This window comes from Schistocerca piceifrons, chromosome 9 (genome assembly GCF_021461385.2).
Source record: "Schistocerca piceifrons isolate TAMUIC-IGC-003096 chromosome 9, iqSchPice1.1, whole genome shotgun sequence".
NCBI classification, from domain to species: Eukaryota; Metazoa; Arthropoda; class Insecta; order Orthoptera; family Acrididae; genus Schistocerca; species Schistocerca piceifrons.
In genome coordinates, this window is record NC_060146.1 from 102,953,393 (window position 1) to 102,977,348 (window position 23,956).

The following is a 23,956-nucleotide window of genomic DNA, read 5'->3' on the forward strand; positions in this document are numbered from 1 at the left end:
TTAGTGTAAGATCTACGGTCTCTATTGGATTGGCTTGGCTTTGTCAATAATGATGTTTAATTCTGTCATCAAATGCCCCCACTTTCGAGGTCAGTATGTTAATCTAAAAGGCCATGGATTCATGTCAGTAAATAACAACTCATTTTTTCCTTCACATTTTAAATTAAACAAATAAACTGGCTTGTTCTAGTGCGTAGTTCTGTTGCTTTGTTGTCTTTGGTTGCCGGTATTATTAAAATCCACTGCTCCGGTATGTCTTCATTTATTAAAATACAATCTCTGAAACGCAGTTTATTTGGAGGCGTACGAAATCCAGTGCTGTGTTTATCTAGGTTTGTTGTTTTGAGTATGCGTATGGTGTCCATTGTTATGTAATCGTATCGTGTTAAGAAGTTATTTGTGTGTTCGAAGTTTGCTTGCGCGATTACTTGCTAGTTGCAAGCAGTTATTATTATCGGTGTACTGCTACAAATTATTCGATTGTTGTAAAAGATGTCTCCAGGACTATTACGAGTCATATCGTCTCAAAATTGATGAAAATTCGTCCTAAAATAAGTTTCGTTCGTTGTCTGATACTATTGTTGTTATGTATACTGTCTGATGTTTTGGATTCCGGAGGAGAAAAACCTGTAAATTAACTTTGTAATCATTTATTTGATGGTTTCAGGAGAATTAGTGACATCCAGTACCGGTATGTAATTTCACTAAAAAAATAAAACCATTACCGTTGGACCCCTCCAGTTCTGTAGGACTGCGGTTTTGTTGAAAACACATTTTTAATTTGAACTGAATCAATCACCCCTTTTGTGTGTAATCATGCTTATCTCTAGATGTCGGTATATTCATTTTATTACGCATTTTATCGCAGGCTTGTTTTACGTGAATTTTCATTGCTCACATCGAAATAACTATGACACATTGCCATTATTTCATCTGAACCAAGTATGTAAAGATTTGTATTTACGAATACCGGTACATGAAATGTGTAGCTATTGTAATTAGAATTGTGAATAAGTTTTATTTTTATTGTAGCGTAAATCATTGGTAAGGTCTTGCCATCATAACTAATATCTAAACTCCAGAAAGCACGAAGCTGATATTCTGATGTGGGTGTGGAATCTGAGAAACAACCAGTATTGAAGAATATCGCTATCAAAAAGATATTATCTTTGGAAGTTAATTTAACAAAGTTAACCATGATAATCTCATGACACTTCTTCAAGAAACAGGACTAAATAATAAATGTGTTTAAAAAAATACTAAATCTGTTTGGAGTCCAGTGAACAACATGAGCCATAGGTAGCCTATATGAAGTTTTGATGTCATACGGCATCTAGGATATTATGTTTGTTTCGGTAAAATATTTTGATTGTGTGCTTTGATCATAATATGAAGTTTATTTTTTGTGGCTGGTAGCTTAGACCGTATTGTTTGCTATGTGTAACTTAAGTCTAGGCCAGCTGGAGATGGTGATGCACTGGGGGATGCTTGTGGTATACAAGATGTATATATGTGTTCTTTTACATTGACAGGCTGATTTGTAGACTAGTGTAAACATACATCTAGGATAGGTTGGGTTGGTAGGTCATTCCATAGATACATTTAAGTAACTGTGTGAGGCTCCACTTTTGAATTATGGTCTGATATTTTCAAGTTTTTAATATGTTTGAAGGATTAATAGAAAGAACGTTCCGGGCCCAAAACTACCTTTTCCCACAGAGATCCTGTTAGTCTCTCGCTTTTTATTTCGCTAATGTTATTAGTTACGTGAACAGTTGGTCGGTTCTGTGAGTCTTATATCTCCACCACGTTAAGGGTATTGTTGTTCATAAGTTTGGTATCACATTTTTAACTAATCCTGCTGTTGGCATTTCAAAGATTGATTTGGAGACAACAGTTCATAACGTGTCCTTTGTCTTTCCTTTCTCCAACCAGTCAGTTATAGAGAGGTCTGTGTGGTTTAACATGAACTCTAAAAACAGTGGGGCAGCTTTGTAGTTTTTATATTAACAGATTGTTGCCAGAGGTTAAAGATGTGATAAATGACAGAAGAAAGCGGTTGTGACATTTTGAAAACTTAAAGTAAGTGCAATTTTAGGCTATGCCTTCTTAGTCAGTGTCCACGTTCGCAGACTAAAATGTAAAAATCTTTTTATGTATCATGATATTATGTCTTAGAGTTGAAGTTTGTTGCCTACATAACAATAGGGGGAACAATCTTACACATGAGGTGACATCAGTGCAAGAATCCACATATTAAACAATGAAGTTATTAAGGAATTGTTTTATGAAAAGACAGTATGGCTGGTCACTACTGACAGTCAAGGAAGCAAAATCCCAGGAGGTTCTACTGCCGATTGACACTTTTAAAAGTGAAACGCTAATCTTATCTTTCAGAACTATTCATCCTTGCCCTCACAACCTGTCTGTCTGCGTGAGGTAGGAACTAAGTTAAGGGGCCATTGGAAGTGTTCAATTCCACCCGTCTCCTTTACCCATGACATAACGGTGTGTGTGTTTTTGAATTGGTTTGTGTTTGTAGATGTCAGGTTGTTGTATTTGATGGCGTCCTCTGGTAGTGGATCTTCACATGTTGAGTTTAACATGTGGTGTTGGGTTCATTCAAGTCTTGGTTATCACTGTTGTAACATGGGTTTATTTGAGTCTGGGTAGCCAGTGCTGCAATGTGGATTTGGAAATCTTTGCATTTTTCAGTGAGGGTTTTTTATGTGCGTGGCATTTTGTTAGGGTCGATTAGTTTGGGATGTGTGTGTGTGTGTGTGTGTGTGTGTGTGTAGTGGTAGTGGCGGTCAACCTAGGTGATTTTGTTGCAGGCTTTTTTTGGTAATAAACTTTTATTTTGGTTTTATTCTGTAGTAATACTGATGTTCTGTCTGTTTATCGTACTTCGGTTGGTTTTAATTGATCTGGTGTAGCCTATATAGGAGTTTTTGCGTTTTCGAATTGAAGGTTTTGGTTTTTGTGATGTTTTTTGAGTTATGTAGGTGTGTGAAGTGTACATTGTTTTCATTATTATTTTATTATTATTATTATTGCTGGTAGGTATTGAGAGCTGCATTTGAGCTCCATAGGTCAAGGGAAATGTCTGATTCCACTCTTTGGAGTTGTAGCTATTGGTTCCTTGATATCAGGGCTTCATTTCAGCTGTCTAGGTCGAGGGAAACATCCGATTCTGCTTTTCGTGGCACTTAGTTTAGGGAGTACATGCGCTGATCACGAGAAAAGTACCTATTTTTGAAGGAAACACCTATTTCTGATGATATAAGCATATATATGTGCAGAATACCAAAAAACTTTGTATTTCAAAACTTGAGTGTTACAGTCATATCTGATGCACTCGTCACCAAAAAAGTACATATTTTCATTTGGATGCCAAAAAACTGTCTCAAAAAAAAAAATTATTTTTATCAAAAATGATGTATTGCATATGTATGCACGGAACTTCAAAAACTATTTTTTTTAATTATTTTTTCAAAAAGAGATGGATTTAATAACATAATTTTCTCAAGAAATCAATTTGTTTATTTTGCACAGATATACATTAAGGCTCGAATCACAGATTAGATAAAAACAGCTACCTCGAGTTAATTTGCAGCATTAGGATAGATTTTTCGAACATGCTCAATGAAATTGTGGAATGGATTTTCCCCAAAACGTTGACGCCAGAGAAATTCCGCCAGGTAGTTATTCAGCATAGCACGGTGAGTTCCGAAACGCCTTATATTTTTTTCTTTAGCTTTTTGACAGACTGACTCCATGTGATTTGTGGTTGCGTTTGTAAAGGGATTGACAAAATAAAGCGAATGATTAACAGCCAGATGATTGTAGCCCAAGTTACCTATGGTGTTGTAAGCTTCCCACAAATCAGAAACTACTGTGGTTCCAGGCAAAACATACTGTTGCAAAATTGGCAGCAAATGGGTAGCACAGCAACCATAAAGCTTGGCTTTGCCTCAACGTGATAACCACCAAAGACCCATTGCTCCGGCCCCGTATGACCTCAATGGCACTTTCTCCTGACAAAGCAGCTCTCGTCTATTTCAACAGTATGGCAAGGGCCACCCAAAACTATTGGCTGAATTAAGAAATATTCATGGCAGATATCCCTACAAAATTGGCACCAATCGACCACAGTGTGCTCACTGCCAATTTGGAGCTCACTCATTAAAAACTTTTGCTTATTGAGTTTGAAAGCCCACATGTAAGACAGTCGCAAAATTTTAGAAATGTCTAAATGACTGCCAGCAAAAAATGACATTTTCCTGATGGAACATTTCTTTCTACAGTCCCTGCCAACGGAGCAGCGCCAAATTTCGACATCTTTCCCTGTAGTTTTCTCCAGCTTCATCTCGTTGTATCCAACACAATACCCATTTTCACACACCAAATTGTTCTTCAAAAGACCTTGTTGCCTAGCCCATTGTATAAAGCTTTGGGTGTTCTCCGTAACATGGTATAAATCTTCCATTACAAAGTCACTCAAATCTGGAAAATTTTATACGAGACTTCAAAACAGACAGCCTCAACAGAAAAATATAGGTTGTTGGGCGCACTAATCAAGCTACATAACTTTGAGCAACTGGGAAATATACCATATGCAACAATATGCAAAGCCAACAATAGCTATCACGGTTTGGATTTATGAAACTGTAAGCAATACCTATGGGTAAAGAACTCTGTGAAGAAATATATTAAAGTGTCTGCAGCACATTGGCAACATGAATAAGTTGGTGAAAGCAGACCGTTAATGGGTCCTTCTGCTACTTCTTCTTTTTTTTTGTATTCTGTGCATACATATGCTTATATCTTCAGAAATACGCGTTCCCTTCAAAAATACTTTTCTCGTGATCAGTGCATGTACCCCCTAAACTGCATAAGTGCCCTTTTCACTATTGCAGATATTGGTTTTTTGGTATTGTGGGCTTGGTTTGAGCTATATAGGTCGAGTGAACTGTAAGATTCCTGCTGGCTTTGTGGCTGTAGCATTATGTTGTAAGTTGAGCCTTTTTTTGGGGTGATGTGATGTTTTGTATTGTTAAATTTAGCTTGTCCCTGTCCTAGACCCCCTATTTCCTGCGGTTGTTCTTTAATTTCATTTTATCGTTGAAGTAAAATTACTTTCACTGTTACTATTTTTCTGCAGGTTTGTTGACATGTGTACATAGTGACAATATTGTCGACATTTTGTATACTCTGGACGTAGGCATTTCTGTTATATTGATGATGTCGTGGGTCAAAGCAGATGGATTAAATCAGATGCTTCCCTAATGCCGAGTTCTGAAGGTTTAATTGAATCTACTGACACTGCCTTTGACTGGTAGCATGCTACTGATGTGGTGTGTGTGATATCCATGCACAAAACTTCCACATGAACACATGGGTTGTTTCACAATGCCATACTTAGTTTCAACCAGTCAGTGGTCGTCCGCAGACTAAAGTCATGTGCTGAAGCCGACAGTAGATATAGATCTGTTTCTGCTGTTGTGTTCAATGTTGTTGAGAAGAGAATGGAAACCAGTATGTGCCTTTACCCTAAAGGCGACAGCTGGCTTGTCAAAATTGGATACAGCGTTGTGAAATGCTTGTGAGATTATGTCAAAAAATATATAAAAGAATGTTAGATCCCTTATCTCTAAAACAGTATGTCATTTTTTTCCATATTTATTTTGCTTCTGCATTATTTTTAAATGCAAGTTGGTGAAGCCTATGATTGTTTCGTTATGAGAATAGATAAAATTCTCATTGCAGTGTGTGGTTGATTTCGATGAGTGATTTATGTCCAGCATTTTGATGATGTGATAGGTGAAAGCAGACAGTTGGTACTGATAAAATCAAGATTTCTGTTATGAAAGCTAGGACTAGTGGGTCAGGGAAAAAACTAACTAGTCGTTCGGTCATTTGAGATAAAATTTGATATTTGCTGGATGAATTCCTGAATGTTTAATGGGTTTAAAAACATTTATAATTTTTTTATTGTTAACATTTAGAAACAGTGGCTATTTTTTGTTTTTACAGGCATCTGTGGTTTTTTTAAAAGTATTCAGTACTGAGTTGCCCCAGACATTTCAAATAAGAATCATTAACTGGACTATAAATTAAAACCTTGATAACTATGCTGAATGTATTCCTTAATATACTTTTAATGGCTCAAACTTGTTGATTGCAAGCTAAAAAAAACTCATTCTTTAAACTATTTAATTGGATAGATAAAAATTCTACTCACCAAGCGGCGGCAGAACACACATGTAAAAGACGGTTGTAATTGGCAAGCTTTTGAAGCCAGTGGCTCCTTCTTCAGGCAGAAGGGTGGAAGGGGAAGTAATGGGGTGAAGGAGAAAGACTGGAGAGGTCTAGGAAAAGGGGTAGATATTGGGAAAGTAACCCAGAACCGCGGGTCAGAGGAGACTTGCCGTACGGGATGAGAAGGAAAGACGTTGCTTACAGTAAGTCTCCTGTGACCTGCTGTTCTGAGTGACTTTCCCGATATCTACCCATTATCCTAGACCTCTGCAGTCCTTTTCCTTCATCCCTCTTCTGTCTTCTATATGTGAGTTCTGCTGCCACTTGGTGAGTAGATTTTTTATCTATCCTAATTGTATTTTCCCAAGTAAGAGTAATTTCTCAGCCTTAATATTTATTGTGCTGTTGCACTACACAGTATAACTACTTCTAATAGTGAGAAGCTTACACAAAGTGTACACTATTTTTAAAAAATGGATTTTTTGAATTTTTTCATTCTTTGACCTGCAATATCTTTGTAAGGAGAGCAGATAAAAATCTGAAAATTACACACTTAATGGATCTTTATGATATCAAGCTTAAATTGGAAGTAACACACAGAAAATATTGTGAGGAAGGCTAACCAAAGACTGCATTTTATTGGCAGTACTAAGGAGATTGCCTACTCTATGCTTGTCCGTCCTCGTTTAGAATATTGCTGCGTGGTGTGGGATCCTTGCCAGATAGGACTGACGGAGTACATTGAAAAAGTTCAAAGAAGGGCAGCTCGTTTTGTATTGTCACGAAATATGGAAGAGAGTGTCACAGAAACGATAATGGATTTGGGTTGAACATCATTAAAAGAAAGGCGTTTTTTGTTGCGATGGAATCTTCTCATAAAATTCCAATCACCAACTTTCTCCTTCGAATGCGAAAATATTTTGTTGACACTGACCTACATAGGGAGGAACGATCACCACGATAGAATAAGGGAAATCAGAGCTCGTACAGAAAGATATAGATGTTCCTTCTTTCTGCGCACTATACGAGATTGGAATAATAGAGAATTGCGAAGGTGGTTCGATGAACCCTCTGCTAGGCACTTAAATGTGATTTGCAGAGTATCCATGTAGATGTAGACAAGCCTGTACAAATCTTTGTGTTGTCGTATTCCCCCTTCCACCAACATCTGTTCACTCACAATTAGTTAATAATGAGCCCTTGAAGTGTGCAGCTGAACAATGGAGTCTCAAAACCACGAGAAGAGTTTTTTTAAGTGTTGGTAACTAACCTTGAAAACTCGATAATGCGTCATTTAATTGCCAAAGTCAGGATAAATCTCTGAAGGACAAAAGCAAACTTTGGCAGTTGATGAATGTGTAGTTCTTGCCGACTTTTCTGAAAACTGTTCCTTTGTTGTTCAAGTGAAATACAAGGGCACCACTAGGTAAACAAACAGGCCACAGTTTGTCCATTTGTGTTATGTTATAAAGATCCAGATAAACTAGAGTCATAGTTTTTGTGTTGTAAATGATTACCTTGAACACAAAGCTACAGCAGTGCATGTTTTTCACCTGCAGTCAACAAACTACATAAAACAGCACAACAATTCCATAAACAAACTGATGTACTTCTCTGATGGTGCTGCAAGCCAATATAAAAGCAAACAAATATTAACATCTCCTTTCTCAAAGAAAGAAATACTGTTGGCTTGATGCAGAATAGCACTTTTTTGCATCATGCCATGAGAAGAAAGAGTGTGATGGCATCAAGGGTACAACAAAGCAAGCTGTCACAAAAGCTAGTCTGCAACGGACCTATGAGAACCAAATCTCGACACCTCTAGAAATGTTCAAATTCTGTAAAGAACAGGTAAAAGGGATTACTTATGCTTCATTAAATGTGAGGAAATATGAAAACTCTATGCCAATGTCTTGGAGGAAAGACTCAAAACTTGTCAGAAGAAGAAAGGCACCCGATCTTTTCATTGTTTTATTCCTCAGTCATACAACTTGCTCAACTGTAAGTTCACGTCGCGGCATCCTCTGATAGTGAACGTCATCACTGTGGAAAACTTGTACCACTGACACTTCAAAAGTAAGGACATAGTAGCTTGTGTCTATGGCAAACAGTGGTGGATTGCCAAAGTTGGTAACATTGCTCGTCAAAACCAAGATGTGGATGTTACATTTTACCAGCACCAAGAACCCCACTTAAAAAATTTGAAAAGGATCAATTCGAGAGGCCCGTTGAAAATGCATTGAAGGAGCTGTCTTCTTCCCTGAAATTAATGACGGTGACTAGGCGAACATTTAAGCCAGTGCCCAAAATGAATGAAGAAATATCTGTGTTGTTTAGTGAAGAACTAGTAAAAACAAATAAGTTGAGAACGTGATAATGTAATGAATTGTCTCATTTTTTAAAAAAGTTATCCTAGATATTTTTAAATTATGTAACTTATACACTTTTTCCATCAGCCCAGATATTGCAAACATTAATAAACGTATTTTTGAATCATTTGTAATTTTTATTCGCCCACGGAATCTCAAGGTTGAAATTTATACAGAAGTTTTATATCATAAAGGTCTATTAAGTGTGTAACTTTCAGATTTATATCTGGTCCATTAACAAAGATATTTGCAGGCCAAAGAATGAAAAAATTCAAAACATGTTTTTAAAATGTTTTTAAGTATACGCTTGTCATAATTGTTTCTAAAAAAAAAAAAGGTATCTCTACTGAGTAATGTAATAGCACAAAATGTATTAAGGCTAAGCAATTACTCTTTGGTAAAATAATATTAAAAATGGGTTTTTTAAATTTGCAACCAACAAATTTGAGACATTAAAAGTGTATGAAGGAATACATTCAGCAGGGTGATCATGGTTTTAATTTATAGTCCAGTTTCTGCTGAAATAAATACTTCTTATATGAAAGGTTTGGGGCAATCCATTACTGAATAATTTAAAAAACCACGGACACTTATAAAAGTGAAAGAATGCTTGCAGCCGGAAACAAAAATGGCTGCTCTTTCTAAACGATAACCAATAATTTTTAAAAAAAATATCTTTGTGTCCACCAAACATGAAGGAATTCACCCAGTGAATTCTTTCTATGAGGATGCGATTCTCTCTCTGTGTAATTGTATGGCTTTGGATACAATTAATTGATAGTTTTATGTTTAGGATGGTGTATGATCTCCCACGGAATGCCTGCATTCACTTAATAGACACACATTTCAAAATCCAAATATTAGATCATTATTTCTCTGAAAGAAACATTGTTTCCAGTATAAATTTTAGATGCAGAATTGTATTGTTTACATTGTGACTGCATCCCTATTCTTCTCTCACCTGTTGTATATAAATATTTCTGGAATAATTTTAACATCTGTTTAACAGGACACTAATGACAGCAGCAGAGAAGCTTGCCGCCGTTCCTGATGTGGATATCGACCCAGAAGGAACATTTAAGTATGTTCTAATACGTGTCTTTGGTCCAGAGGGTCCTGATGGCAAAGAACCAAGCAAATTAGTGGTCAGTAACTGGTAAACTAATATTTGGTCTACTTGGTGATACATTATTATTTGAGAGACAGTCCTTAGCATCATTTTTCAATTTTTTCAGTTGAATTTTTCTATTGATGTCAGTGACTTGCAGTGGGGAATTGTAGCCTAAGGTTGGTTGGTTATCTGCATAAAATAGTGTTTCACTGTTTACTGTTAAGTTGAAGTGAGATGGTGGATGGCGATACAATTAAAATACACAAAAGATTTTCACTGAAACACTGTTGAGCTACACAGTTATGACCCTGTGTGCTATGGTATCCTTGCCAGATAGCGTTGACAGAGGATGTGAAAAAGCGTTCAAAGAAGGGTAACTATGTTGTTTTATTGCTAAGAACATTGCTTCATGGACATGAAGGGTGTATATGACCCGAGAGATCTGGGAAAAACCCGGGAATTTTTTAGAATTCTGGAAATTTTTCATTTTTTTGTTTTCAGTTCAATTTTTGTAATTTTGATTGGTAAGGACCGATACTTTAACAAAGGATATTACTGTGTCCCGATACTGCAGCAGTAAAACATGAACGAGAGAAAAAATGAAAATAAAACTTAAATTGCAAGGGAAATGCACCATATACAGCAACAAAACAGTGCTCATACAAGTGTCTGCCAACAGCAGAATGTGTCAAAGGCTTTAGGAAGGCTGTGCAATGCTTCCTAACAACAAATTGCCTCCGCTGAACGTGACGTCACAACTGTTTACGTTGGATTCGTTTTAGCAGTTACGAGCGGGATCATGCGCATGCACAGTTGAGCAGTACCTTCTCCAGCTTCTGGCTACGGAAATGTCGCTGTTGGCTGTGTAAGCAGTCGCAGCAAGCAGCTAGATGCTACCGGGAAAAATTTTACTGGAGCGCCCAAGCTGCCAGATTTATGCATGCGCAGGAGGCCCAAATCGAGGGGTTGGGGGGGGGGGCAAATTCGTATTCTTGAGGGGGGGAAAATCTTGTTTCACAAAGCAACTAGCATCCAGCGCACGTTAGGTTGTTAGTTTATCGATTATTCATATGACTTTGAAATGCATCCCTGTCAGTTGCTGAACATTTTTAACACATTCTAATGGTCATTCCATGTCAGTTAACCTGGAGCTCCACCTCTTAGTCACAGATTTGACTGAAATTCAGTACACTAATTCTACCATGTGTGGAACACTCATGTTCAAAGTATTAGTTTCCCCTGCCAATTAGTTCCAGAATTATGACTTGTGAAAGAAGGTGGCGTGACCCAGAAAATGTAACCCGCATCTGGCAATCTATCTTCAGACCCAACTTCAGGTCTTAATAACTTTGGAACTATTCCGCACCGTCCAGTGAAATTTTAACAACCCAGTAACATCCACTTAGAGAACACACACTATGAATCGAAACACCAACAAATTTCTGAGGGAAAATAAAAAAATCCAAAATGTGATTAAAAATGTAATACGTTAAAAGGTACATATGGTAGGTGCCTTCTGTGCCAAATATAATTCACTCAAAAAGGGTATAAATTTTTTTGTGGTAAACTTAATGTGGCCCAAATACACACAGAACTCATCATGCCCATATCAGTCACAAAAATTCAGTTACATGTACACGAAAATACAAAAATTTGAGAAATTACCTGAAAAACATGGATTTTCAAAGTGTGGTAGCACAAAAGGGATAAGTGGTACCCAAGCCAAATTTCACACACTGCGTAAGTAGACCATAACGGTATATATCTCAAAATTTGAACATCATATTGCAAGACATTTGTGTACAAGGGAAGTTGACAGATGTATTTGGTGATGTGGCCATTGTTCCACAACACAATTTTGTAAAAACATATCGTAAACTGTTCTGCCTCTTTTTATCCTCTCCCATGACTGTTTTAAACACTAAGCAACAACATATAGAGAGATTAACACAACCTATCATTAATGTTTACTGCACCTTAACTGCTAAAAACCAGTCGATTGTACGTCGAACAGACGTTCTCCCACACTTCACCTCTACTGTACTCTGTACATTGAGTGGCATATTATACTGTCTTCCTGACACTGTGGTAGGAACTGAAATTGTCATAAGAATATGTTCAAAAGGAATCCAACACCTATCTGCCAAACATGGCCAATGAAATATCTTGCTGGTCCTGCTGGTGCCATGAAGTTCACAAATACATCACCTTCTGCTTCACAGCACTCTGCAACACATCCTAAGTACCATTTGTCATCATAAACAGCAATAACATAGCAACCTGGTTGTATGTTGCTGCTTTTGCTTCTGAATCCTGAGTCAGACACACTGTGAAGACACATGTTGTGCATGAACCTATAGTTATAACCGGACAGTCTGCTCATCTGCACATTGTCAGAGTCCGCTGGAGAGAATTGATGATGGATCCTTGTGTCTGCAACAGTTTTAATGTGTTCTAGTCTGCTTTTTAGCAACTCTTCGACTGATTTCACCTCATGTTTCGAAACATAAAATGATTGTATGCTAGAGATATTTTTCTGTACCCAGGTAAATAATTGAAGAGGTGTTAGAATGTGACCTTCTGTAGGGTGCTGCAGACTAGCTCGTGATGCCATGCACTTAATGGTAGCACCAATACCATCACTTACATTTTTACCATGACTTGTTGCAAAAAAATTCCATTCTGCGTGAATCTGAAAATCATGGTAATGCATGCATAAATTTTTGAGATTTTTACAGTTTTTGTACTGACTAGCTGCCCCATCACTGAAGTACTTTGCAAAATGTATGTGAGGCAGCTTGTTTTTCACACGTCATGACAGTGCGAATGTGGACATGAACTACAATTTTATCATGAATTAAACAGTCACTAAAAACACACAAGTTCATGACAGGCACATCACCTGATTCACCTCTATAGTAAATCTCAAATGGCTGGAGAGTTGCTTGACTGTTGAGCCAATGATATCCTTGGATGGCATCTTGAACTATAAATGCATAATTTTCAGAAAAGTCTAGTATTACTATTGTTGTGTCGGTATCTGGGCCGACACCGTGAAGTGGAGATGGCTGAAAAGGCAAGCTAGACTAACGCAGACGGGCGTGAAGTACTGGAACAGGATACGTAATTAATGTTAGGAAGAAAAGTACGGAGCAGGTTTAATACTTAACTTTACTCATTCCTTGTGGTACATCGATCTTGACGATACACAGAAGACTTTAAGTACAATCACTGTATGGCTAATGGCGCCTTGCTAGTTCGTAGCCATTAACTTAGCTGATGGCTATTCTGTCTCTCGGCTAATGAGAGAGAAAGGCTTCGTACATCTGGTCGGTAGCTAGGTTCTCGTACAACTGGGCGGTAGCTAGGTTCTCGTACAACTGGGGCGAGTGCTCTCTCGTATCACGAGACCTGCCTTGGTGGTGGCGCTAGGTCTGCGATTACACAGTGGCGACACGCGGGTCCGACATGTACTAAATGGACCGCGGCCGATTTAAGCTACCACCTAGCAAGTGTGGTGTCTGGCGGTGACACCACAACTATAATTTCATCTTGTTTCAAATTATCCTTACAAAACTGGAGATAAGCCGATTGTGCTGTTGCTGTGAAGCTGTGTGTGGTCAGTTTGTCCGTTTTTTGACAACACATTTCAACAAAATCTTCCACTGTACTTTGCTTTGTTTCAAACTTGTGCGATCCATGTGTGTCCATTGTTTATAAGAAATAAGTTCATCGTCATCCGTAAGGAGTTCACCATACAGTTTGTTATTCATGTGTTCTGCAAGATTTGCCTTACCAGGACACTTTTCACACCTGTGTCATGCTCTGGTAGGAACTGATGTCACACACTAGCAGCTTCATCGCACCTTTGTAATCTAGACCAGAATCCTTTATAGCAGCAAACATCAGCTTAGCATTTTGATGGGTCTCACATACACAAACATTATGTGTGCCCCTTGCACTTACAGGCACAACCCATTTTGGCCGAAGATTGAAAAAAGATGATAAACCTACTTTGGTATTGGGATACTATTCCTTGAGTTCTACATATAGTTCTGATGTGTTGCATAGCAACAGTCTTTTTTGCATCTGTACACGTACGTTTCCCATTTTCAGCGTTACATAGTCTTTTTTTCTAGGCATTATTTGGCTGTAGTCATTATTTTCATAAAACTCCGACACTAGCACCTTTATTTCTGAACTCAAATGCTTACCCTGAGCTGCCGAAGTTGTGGAAGCACTCCTTGGGTTGCTTTTATTTTCCTAGCTTGCTTTACCATATATGTAGAAACATTGAATTCCTTTGCAGTGTAGCTACTTTTTTCTGGCGTGTGGATATGGCAAATTTTTCTTTCAAATCATGCACAATTTTGTCCAAATCGGAGCATTTCTGGCATGATTTCTGTTCCTTTGGAGCAGATAGTTCTTCCTCTTCCACCATTAGTGTATCAGCTATTTGGTGTTTTAATTCCATTTGAGCTTCTTGTAGTTTTCTTCTACCATAGCTGGGCCTGTCTCTTTTCCCAACTTTGTGTGTCTTCATGGGAGACAAACCAAGAGCAGTCACTGAAGTATTTAATTGCTCATCCACTGTGGTTGTAGGTGGCTTATACTCTTTGTCACTGTCATGTAAATTATCAGAATATTCTTCATTTTTTAGCAGTGTAACACACCTGGAACATAACTTTTGTCCTGGTTTCATGTTAAGTCCCATGCACTGATTCACTTTCAATGCTGATTTTATATCAATTTCTCTGAGGCTACACTTCACTCTCTTCTTATGAATCCGAAATGGATCAAAACAACTTCTTTATAGGAAAGAATACTTATCCAGAAACATTTTCATATGATGATGATAAACACTAAAGTTTCCTGGAACTGTACTTCTTGTGGGGGTGTATCCTGGATCTCCATAGCAACAAATCTTGGTCCGATTCATCCAGATCATACAGTACAAAGCGAATGCCACATTTTGTTCCATATATTGTTTTATGACATTCAGATGCTTGTGCTCTACCAATACTGCAACTTGTTTGAACAAAAGCACCACTTGTACACTCTTCTGCCTCCATACTGATTTTCCACAACAGTGCTAACCAGTCTGAACTAGAATCTTAAAAACACGAGTAATCTGTAATTGTTGCTTGTTTCGTTTTTTGTTCCTGCCTAACAATGACCGACTCTGGCCCTGAAAACTACCATTGTTTAATTTTCTGTTGCCTAATGGTTCCCAACAATTGCTTTATCTGAAACAAGCTGTCTGCATCATGACTGTTACTTGCTAAATCGTGTCAAAAGAAATGTAATCAAATAAATCTGTCAACTTTTATTGTATACAAATGCCTTGCAAGAACAAGTTGAAATTTTGCCACTCATTATATTATGGTCTACTTATGCAGTGTTTGAAATTTGGCTTGGATATCACTTGTCCCTTTTGTGCTACCACACTCATAAAATCCATGTTTTTCAGGTAATTTTTCAAATTTTTGAATTTTCGTGTGCATGTAACTCTGTGAGACTGATATGGGCAAGATGAGTTGTGTGTGTGTTTATGCCACATTAAGCTTACCAAAAAAAAAAAAAAAAAAAAAAAAAAGTTTTTGAGTGAATTATATTTGGCATAGAGGGCACCTGCAATGTGTACCTTTTAACATATTACATTTTGTAATCACATTTTGGAATTTTTTATTTTCCCTCAGAAATATGTTGCTGGTGTTTTGATTCATAGTGTGTGTTCTCTAAGTGGATGTTACTGTGTTGTAAAAATTTCACTGGACTGTGCGGAATAGTTCCAAAGTTTTAAGACCTGAAGTTGGGTCTGAAGATAGATTGCCACATGTGGGTTGCAATTTCCGGGTCACGCCACCTTCTTTCACAAGCCATAATTCTGGAACTAATTGGCAGGGGAACTTAAAATTTTGTACATGAGTGTTCCACATTTGGTAGCATTGGTGTGCTAAATTTCAGCCAAATCTGAGACTATCAGCTGGAACATTTTCTTGAATTGGTTGAATGGACATGGAATGACCCCTAAGTTGATTCTGAATGAATCGTAAGTTGATTTGTGAATGCGTGCATAGTGTACATGTTGCCTCTGTCAGTGGAATCTGACAGCTGAGCGGAGTAAGGCTGAACGGATGAATGCCAACCGCTGTCTGATTGTGTGGTTGATTGGATTTGCGAATGATGAGCGTTGTTACAATTACTAGCAAAATCCATAGATTCAGACTACAGGAGTGGAAATAAACGAATAACAGGTAAGAAAGATTACAACTATCTTCTCGGTGTATTCAAGAAAATGAAATTTTGAGAGAAAATTTTTGGACAGATTGCTATACTAGTAAGGGCCACTTGTAAAGCCCCTGGCTAGCAGCTGCTTTTAAGTTCTGTTTTGGAAGAAGCATGGAAAATGCGTTGTACGAACATGTAAAAATGCCTAACCGGAGAATAATCGCGGAATAGCTAAACTGGTGATTCTGGTAGAGTTAATGAAGTTAACCTGCAAATAAGCTTTGACATTGGCAGGAATATTTACAGAATTAGTGATAACAAGACTGTTTGTTAGAATGAGGAAGGATAAGAAACGGGGGCATCACACAAATTATGGAACAATATGACGATTCCAAGTTTGTATAAAAATTTCGTACTACTACTTTTCGATCTTGTGCTTGAGAAACTGGAGCGTATGAATGAAGTGTGAAACTATTTCCTAACGTAAAGCTTTTTGCTTGTAGTAGGCCTAATAGGCATTTGATATTGGTACTTCGTGAATTATATTCTGTCGTTACAATAAAGACCGTTTGTGCCAAAACAGTCTCGTTTATTTTGTGTGTATTACAATTTTTGCAGTATTAGAAAGGCCTGTTTTATTTTATCTAGCAGACAGTGACTAAAAATAGACATAATCAGATTGGGAAACCACACCAGTCTTGAGTCCTATTTGTATTAACAGCTTTTTCAGTATTAGACAAAGACATTTCGACTTTTCATGTAGCAAAATGTTTGATGAACTTTGATGAGGTAATAGATTACTTCGCAGAAAGGAAAGCACACCATGTAAAACTGTACTAAGATTAGAGAGAAAAAATTCTAGGAGCTAAGGATTGAAGAAACGTGTATTGCCTTGCTCGTCTAGTGTCTTTACTGGGTTTATATATCCTACATTTAATTTTATGTCACACAAAGCAGCAAGTTGTTAGCTGATAGGGAACAAAGAGTGCAAATTTTCTGAAGAGTTTCTTTTTTTTTTTTTTTTTTTTTTAAAAAAAAAAAAAAGAGGGACAGAATGTCAAACCAGCCAACTGTAAGGAGGAGAGGCACCACAGGACATTGTAATTTCCACTGTACTGAATATGGTTTGATGGCATCCATTACAAAATGTACACATTTCAATTCCACAGAGCGAAGTACAGTGACGTGCGATAGAAGAATGCTGTGTGAGGAAAGAGGCACTGCACTTTGGCACACTTATGACATGTCTTACATTTCCTCGAACACATATGTTGTATGCATCATACTGTTCAGAAAGATGTGTGCTACAAAATGAACATATTTTTGAAAATTCGTTTTTATTTTTTTAACGTCCTATCTCAAACGATCGAGGGAATGGTGGGGTATTGCCCCGGTTCGGAAATACTAGAGGTCTGGGACTGATGCGCAGAGTGGTCTGAGTTACAGTGAGGAAGTGGGTAGTCTCCACGTGACCCGTGTTTACATTTAGTGTCATTGTAACTGCTGTCTGCGTCACGTCTACAGTGCAGCGAGCTAAGTTAATTTAAGTATTAACTGTGTTTTTCTTACTTGTCACTTTTTCTTCCATGTGTTTTTGCTTTTAGAAAGCTTTAATTGTCAAGTGCTAGTAATAGTGTTCCATAGATTTCATGTTTGTTTTGAATACAGTCCAGAGACAGGTAGTGCTATTTTCATTGTTTTCTACAAGAAGTGTCTAGTAACCACTGTTGTGGATTGGCAAGAGAGCCAACCCGGTATGAGAGGAAGCCGAAAGGCACGCGTTTTAGCTCACGCAGGCTGGCTTGAGGTCTGGAACAGGTCAAGGAAATTAGACTAGCAAAAAAGGACGTAGCTGTGGAATACTTAACTTTAATCCATAAATGGTGAACATCGCTCTTGACGGTACATGTTTTACAGCATCATTAGTAACTGGTAATGGTGCCTTGCTAGTTCGTAGCAAATGAAGTAGCTGAAGGCTATGCTAACAATCGTCTCAGCAAATGAGAGCGTATTTTGTCAGTGAACCATCGCTAGCAAAGTCGGCTGTACAACTGGGGCGAGTGCTAGGAAGTGTCTCTAGACCTGCCGTGTGGCAGCGCTCGGTCTGCAATCACTGATAGTGGCGACACACGGGTCCGATGTATACTAACGGACCGTGGCCGATTTAAAGGCTACCACCTAGCAAATGTGGTGTCTGGCGGTGACACCACAACCACAGTTTAGTCAACTATCAGCCACCTTTAGTGAATTAGCAGTCTAGTTAAAAGTTGATTAACTCTACAGTAAATTGATTTCTTAGGATGGATAGGATGTGTGACTGCTGTGTACGGACGCAGGAGGAGCTGGCCACTGTTCCCGAACAGCTGAACGTGTTGATGGCCGCAGTCAGCCATCTTCAGGCTGCTGCCTCGGAGTGTAGCGGCAGTGGGGAGTACGGTGCGTCGCATGGTACACCCCGCGTGTTCCATGCTTCACCCACAGTCCCTGCTGTCGAGACATCTTTGCAGGTACTGGGCACACTTGGGCCACCCTCTCCCGATGGGGAGTGGCGGGTTCAACGGCGTGCACGGTGCACGAGGCGGATGGTCAATGTGGAGGCTGGCCTTCTGGCATCACCCACTCTGCCTGCGTGTGGCCATGTGGCCGCTCCTTCATCAAGGTCCGAGCAGGGGGGAGGGGTTTATTAGTGATAGGGAGCTCCAACATTAGGTGGGTGATGGAGCCCCTTAGGGAAATAGCGGAAAGGTCGGGGAAGAAGGCCAGTGTTCACTCTGTGTGCTTGCCGGGGGGGGTCTCATCCGAGATGTGGAGGAGGCTCTGCCAGCGGCGATAGAGAGCACTGGGTGCACCCGACTGCAAATTGTTGCTCATGTCGGCACCAATGACTCCTGCCGTCTGGGTTCAGAGGTCATCCTCAGTTCATACAGGCGGTTGTATTTACTCGAATCTAAGCCGCACCTGAAAAATGAGACTCGAAATCAAGTAAAAAAATTTTTCCCGAATCTAAGCCGCACCTGAAATTTGAGACTCGAAAATCAAGGGGAGAGAAAAGTTTTAGGTCGCACCTCCAAATCGAAACAAAGTTCGCCTAGTTGTAATATGAGACACAATTTAGGTCGAATGAATGACGATACAGCTGCAGTAGTTTGGTTCGAGTCGTAATCTTAGCAGTTACGGTTTACCAGGTAGCCATTGCTACGCGTCACGCGCTCCGTCCGTATTGATACGGATATCCTTCCTTTTTCACGTGCTTCGTCTGGTTTGAATTGATTGCTTATTTTTCTTTGATCTGATAAGTGCCGTTCTCTTTGTTATAGGTGTTTACGTCACTCTAAGCTGAAAATGCATTACTGTACTGTGTCATGCATTGTTTGTCGCATTCTAATAGTGCGTGTTTACGGCCTGTCGCCGCTCGCGGCGTGGCTTGCTTTTGTGCGCGCTACCGCCGCTTACAAATAAAAAATAGAGAGGAGTCGTCTCATTAGCGAAACATTTGTTGTTACTTACACTACTTCTTTCTTTGATAATGATCAACAAGAACCAAATAATAGACTGCGAATGATAGATGATGTTCTGAACGAAATTTTAGCGAAAAGTTTTCTCCGTTTGAAAATCTTTGCAGGCGCCTCTTTAGTTCATTACATTCTGCACAGAAATTAGAGTCATCTTAGATTTAAAAATCTAGTCAGTTGCCGTGCTTCATTTCTGACTGTATCACTATCAGGCATAAGAATAACACGAATATAAACATGACATGATATGTATATTCTTCCGCGTTTGCTGTTGTCTCACTCTAGTTTCGTAGTTTATTAGGCAGACAGGATTTAAATGAGATAGTAGCAAACATGAAACAATACATGGCAAAATGTTTATATTCGTATTAATCTTATGGCGAAGAGAATACTACATGTGATTCACAATTCATAAAAGCTCCTATTAGCAACCATCTCTTCTCACAGGTAGAAAAAAATTCAGAACGTAGAGTTGGCCATATTGACAAACATCCCAAACAGTCTTGCCAGTCGGATTTTCGTAGTACATTGAAATGCTGCTACATTCGAAGATCAACAATACAGAATTTGTATTTACTTCGTTGGATAATGTACCAAAACGCAGTGGTCAAAACTCTGGGCGGAGGAAAAAGGCTCGTCTTCCACTTCTTTTTTTTTTTTTTTTGATTTATTTACTGACGCAGAGATTTTGGTGCCAGTATTTATCTTTGTGCCCTACAAAGCATGCCTGTGTGGCGCTACATATATTCGACGGCAGAAGTTAGTTGTGGCGGCACCCACCAACATTTTTCAGAACTCCCGCTTGCTTTGCACTCGATTCTAAGCCGCAGGCGGTTTTTTGGATTACAAAAACCGGAAAAAAAGTGCGGCTTAGATTCGAGTAAATACGGTAGCGGAAAGGTCGGGGAAGAAGGCCAGTGTTCACTCTGTCTGCTAGCCGGGGGGGTCTCATCCGAGATGTGGAGGAGGCTCTGCCAGCGGCGATAGCACTGGGTGCACCCGACTGCAAATTGTTGCTCATGTCGGCACCAATGACTCCTGCCGTCTGGGTTCAGAGGTCATCCTCAGTTCATACAGGCGGTTGGCGGAGTTGGTGAAGGCAGAAAGCCTCGCTCACAGGGTGGAATCTGAGCCAACTATTTGTAGTATCGTTCCCAGAACCGATCGCGGTCCTCTGGTTTGGAGCCAAGTGGAAGGCTATCTGGTGGAGAAATGTAGGGTCCCCCTGAGTAGGTCAGGCGTGCACTACACGCAGGAAGCGGCTACAAGGGTAGCGGAGTACGTGTGGAGTGCACATGTGGGTTTTTTAGGTTAGAGAATTCCCTCCCTAGGCCCGACAAGACACCTCCTGAGACACGGCAAGGTAGGAATAGGCAAAATGCAACAGGGAATAACAATATTAATGTGCTACTAGTAAACTGCAGGAGTGTCTATAGAAAGGTCCCAGAACTGCTCTCATTAATAAACGGTCACCATGTCCACACGGTACTAGGGACAGAAAGTTGGCTGAAACCAAATGTAAACAGTAATGAAATTCTAAACTCAGATTGGAGTGTATACCGCAGAGGCAGGCTGGGCAGTGAAGGGGGAGGCGTGTTTATAGCGATAAGAAGTGCAATAGTATCGAAGGAAATTGATGGAGGTCCGAAATGTGAAATAATTTTGGTGAAGGTCACAGTTAAAGCAGACTAAGACATGGTAATTGGATGTCTCTATAGGCCCCCTGGCTCAGCAGCTGTTGTGGCTGAGCACCTGAAGGATAATTTGGAAAATATTTCCACACCATGTTATAGTTCTGGGTGGAGATTTTAATTTGCCTGATATAGACTGGGAGACTCAAATGTTCATAACGGGTGGCAGGGACAAAGAATCCAGTGAATTTTTTTTAAGTGCTTTATCTGAAAACTATCTTGAGCAGTTAAACAGGGAACCGACTCGTGACAATAACATATTAGACCTTCTGGTGACAAACAGACCCGAACTATTTGAAACAGTTAACGCAGAACAGGGAATCAGCGATCATTAAGCGGTTACTGCATCGATGATTTCAGCCGTAAATAGAAATATTAAAAATAGATAGTAAGATTTTTCTGTTTAGCAAAAGTGACAAAAAGCAGATTTCAGAGAGCCTGACAGCTCAACACAAAAGTTATGTCTCAAGTACAGATAGTGTTGAGGATCAGTGGACAAAGTTCAAAACCATCGTACAATATGCGTTAGACGAGTATGTGCCAAGCAAGATCATAAGAGATGGAAAAGAGCCACTGTGGTACAACAAGCGAATTAGAAAACTTCTGCCTAAGCAAAGGGAACTTCACAGCAAACATAAACATAACCAAAGCCTTGCAGACAAACAAAAATTACGTGAAGGGAAATGTAATGTGAGGAGGGCATTGCAAGAGGCGTTCAATGAATTCAAAAGTAAGGTTCTGTGTACTGACTTGGCAGAAAATCCTAAGAAATTTTGATCTTACGTCAAAGAGGTAGGTAGATCAAAACAAAATGTCCAGACACACTGTGACCAAAATGGCACTGAAACAGAGGATGACAGATTAAAGGCTGAAATACTAAATGTCTTTTTCCAAAGCTGTTTCACAGAGGAAGATTGCACTGTAGTTCCTTCTCTATATTGTCGCACAGATGACAAAGTGGTAGATATCGAAATAGACGACAGGGGGATAGAGAAACAATTAAAATCGCTCAAAAGAGGAAAGGCTGCTGGACCTGATGGGATACCAGTTCAATTTTACACAGAGTACGCGAAGGAACTTGCCCCCCTTCTTGCAGTGGTGTACCGTAGGTTTCTAGAAGAGCGTAGCGTTACAAAGAATTAGAAAAGGGCACAGGTCATCCCCGTTTTCAAGAAGGGACGTCAAACAAATGTGCAGAACTATAGACCTATATCTCTAACGTCGATCAGTTGTAGGATTTTGGAACACGTATTATGTTCGAGTATAATGACTTTTCTGGAGACTAGAAATCTACTCTGTAGGAATCAGCATGGGTTTCGAAAAAGACGGACGTGTGAAACCCAGCTCGCGCTATTCGTCCAAGAGACTCAGAGGGCCATAGACACGGGTTCCCAGGTAGATGCCGTGTTTCTTGACTTCCGCAAGGCGTTCGATACAGTTCCCCACAGTCGTTTCATGAACAAGGTAAGAGCATATGGACTATCAGACCAATTGTGTGATTGGATTGAAGAGTTGCTAGATAACAGAACGCAGCATGTCATTCTCAATGGAGAGAAGTCTCCCAAGTAAGAGTGATTTCAGGTGTGCCGCAAGGGAGTGTCGAAGGACTGTTGCTATTCACAATATACATAAATAACCTTGTGGATGACATCGGAAGTTCGAAAATTGTACTGAAATGCAGGAGGATCTGCAGCGAATTGACGCATGGTGCATGGAATGGCAATTGAATCTCAATGTAGACAAGTGTAATGTGCTGCGAATACACAGAAAGATAGATCCCTTATCATTTAGCTACAATATAGCAGGTCAGAAACTGGAAACAGTTAATTCCATAAATTATCTGGGAGTACGCATTAGGAGTGATTTAAAATGGAATGATCATATACAGATGATTGTCGGTAAAGCAGATGCCAGACTGAGATTCATTGGAAGAATCCTAAGGAAATGCAATCCGAAAACAAAGGAATTAGGTTACAGTACACTTGTTCGCCCACTGCTTGAATACTGCTCAGCAGTGTGGGATCCGTACCAGATAGGGTTGATAGAAGAGATAGAGAAGATCGAATGGAGAGCAGCACGCTTCGTTATAGGATCATTCAGTAATTGCGAAAGCGTTACGGCGATGCTAGATAAACTCCAGTGGAAGACTCTGCAGGAGAGATGCTCAGTAGCTCGGTACGGGCTTTTGTTGAAGTTTCAAGAACATACCTTCACTGAGGAATCAAGCAGTATATTGCTCCCTCCTACGTATATCTCGTGAAGAGACCACGAGGATAAAATCAGAGAGATTAGAGTCCACATAGAGGCATACTGATAATCCTTCTTTCCATGAACAATACGAGACTGGAATAGAAGGGAGAACCGATAGAGGTACTCAAGGTACCCTCCGCCACACACCATCAGGTGGCTTGCGGAGTATGGATGTAGATTTAGATAGATGTAGTGATTTTGCTGTTTCCTCTTCATTTATTGCTCCCATGTCAAATGAAAACAAAGCAGATTTCTGTGGCCGGGAGCTATCAAGTGAATTAAAGTACATTCACTTAATTACGGAAGGCTAAAACGTGTTCTTAGTTCCAGATTTTATTTTATTTCCACCTTTCTGACAGTCTAGCATTAATTGCCTTGCAGAACAATGAAGTTATTTTTATTGGTTTGCCAAAGAAATTTTCTTTTATTAATCTTTTCCGCTAAGGCAGACAATATATTCGAGACAAAGTGTTTAATTACACACACTGAATTCGCTGCTTTTCAGGTGCACGTGTTCAACTTCTAGCACGT

At 39.3% G+C, this 23,956-nt stretch overlaps 1 protein-coding gene across 3 annotated transcripts in view; it reads left to right on the forward strand.

Moving 5' to 3' along the window:
• The first annotated feature begins 206 nt into the window (after positions 1 to 206).
• Positions 207 to 23,956, forward strand: part of LOC124717361 (sex-regulated protein janus-A-like) — a 48,729-nt gene continuing 24,979 nt past the window's right edge. The window contains exons 1-2 of one of the 3 annotated variants that reach the window (XM_047244192.1): positions 207 to 332; positions 9,640 to 9,775. In XM_047244192.1, the coding sequence (XP_047100148.1) occupies positions 253 to 332; positions 9,640 to 9,775 (216 nt within the window). In that variant the 5' untranslated portion in view covers positions 207 to 252. Of the gene's footprint in view, positions 333 to 553; positions 692 to 9,639; positions 9,776 to 23,956 lie in introns of those variants that run through there. The other 2 variants (XM_047244194.1, XM_047244193.1) reach the window with 2 other exon arrangements.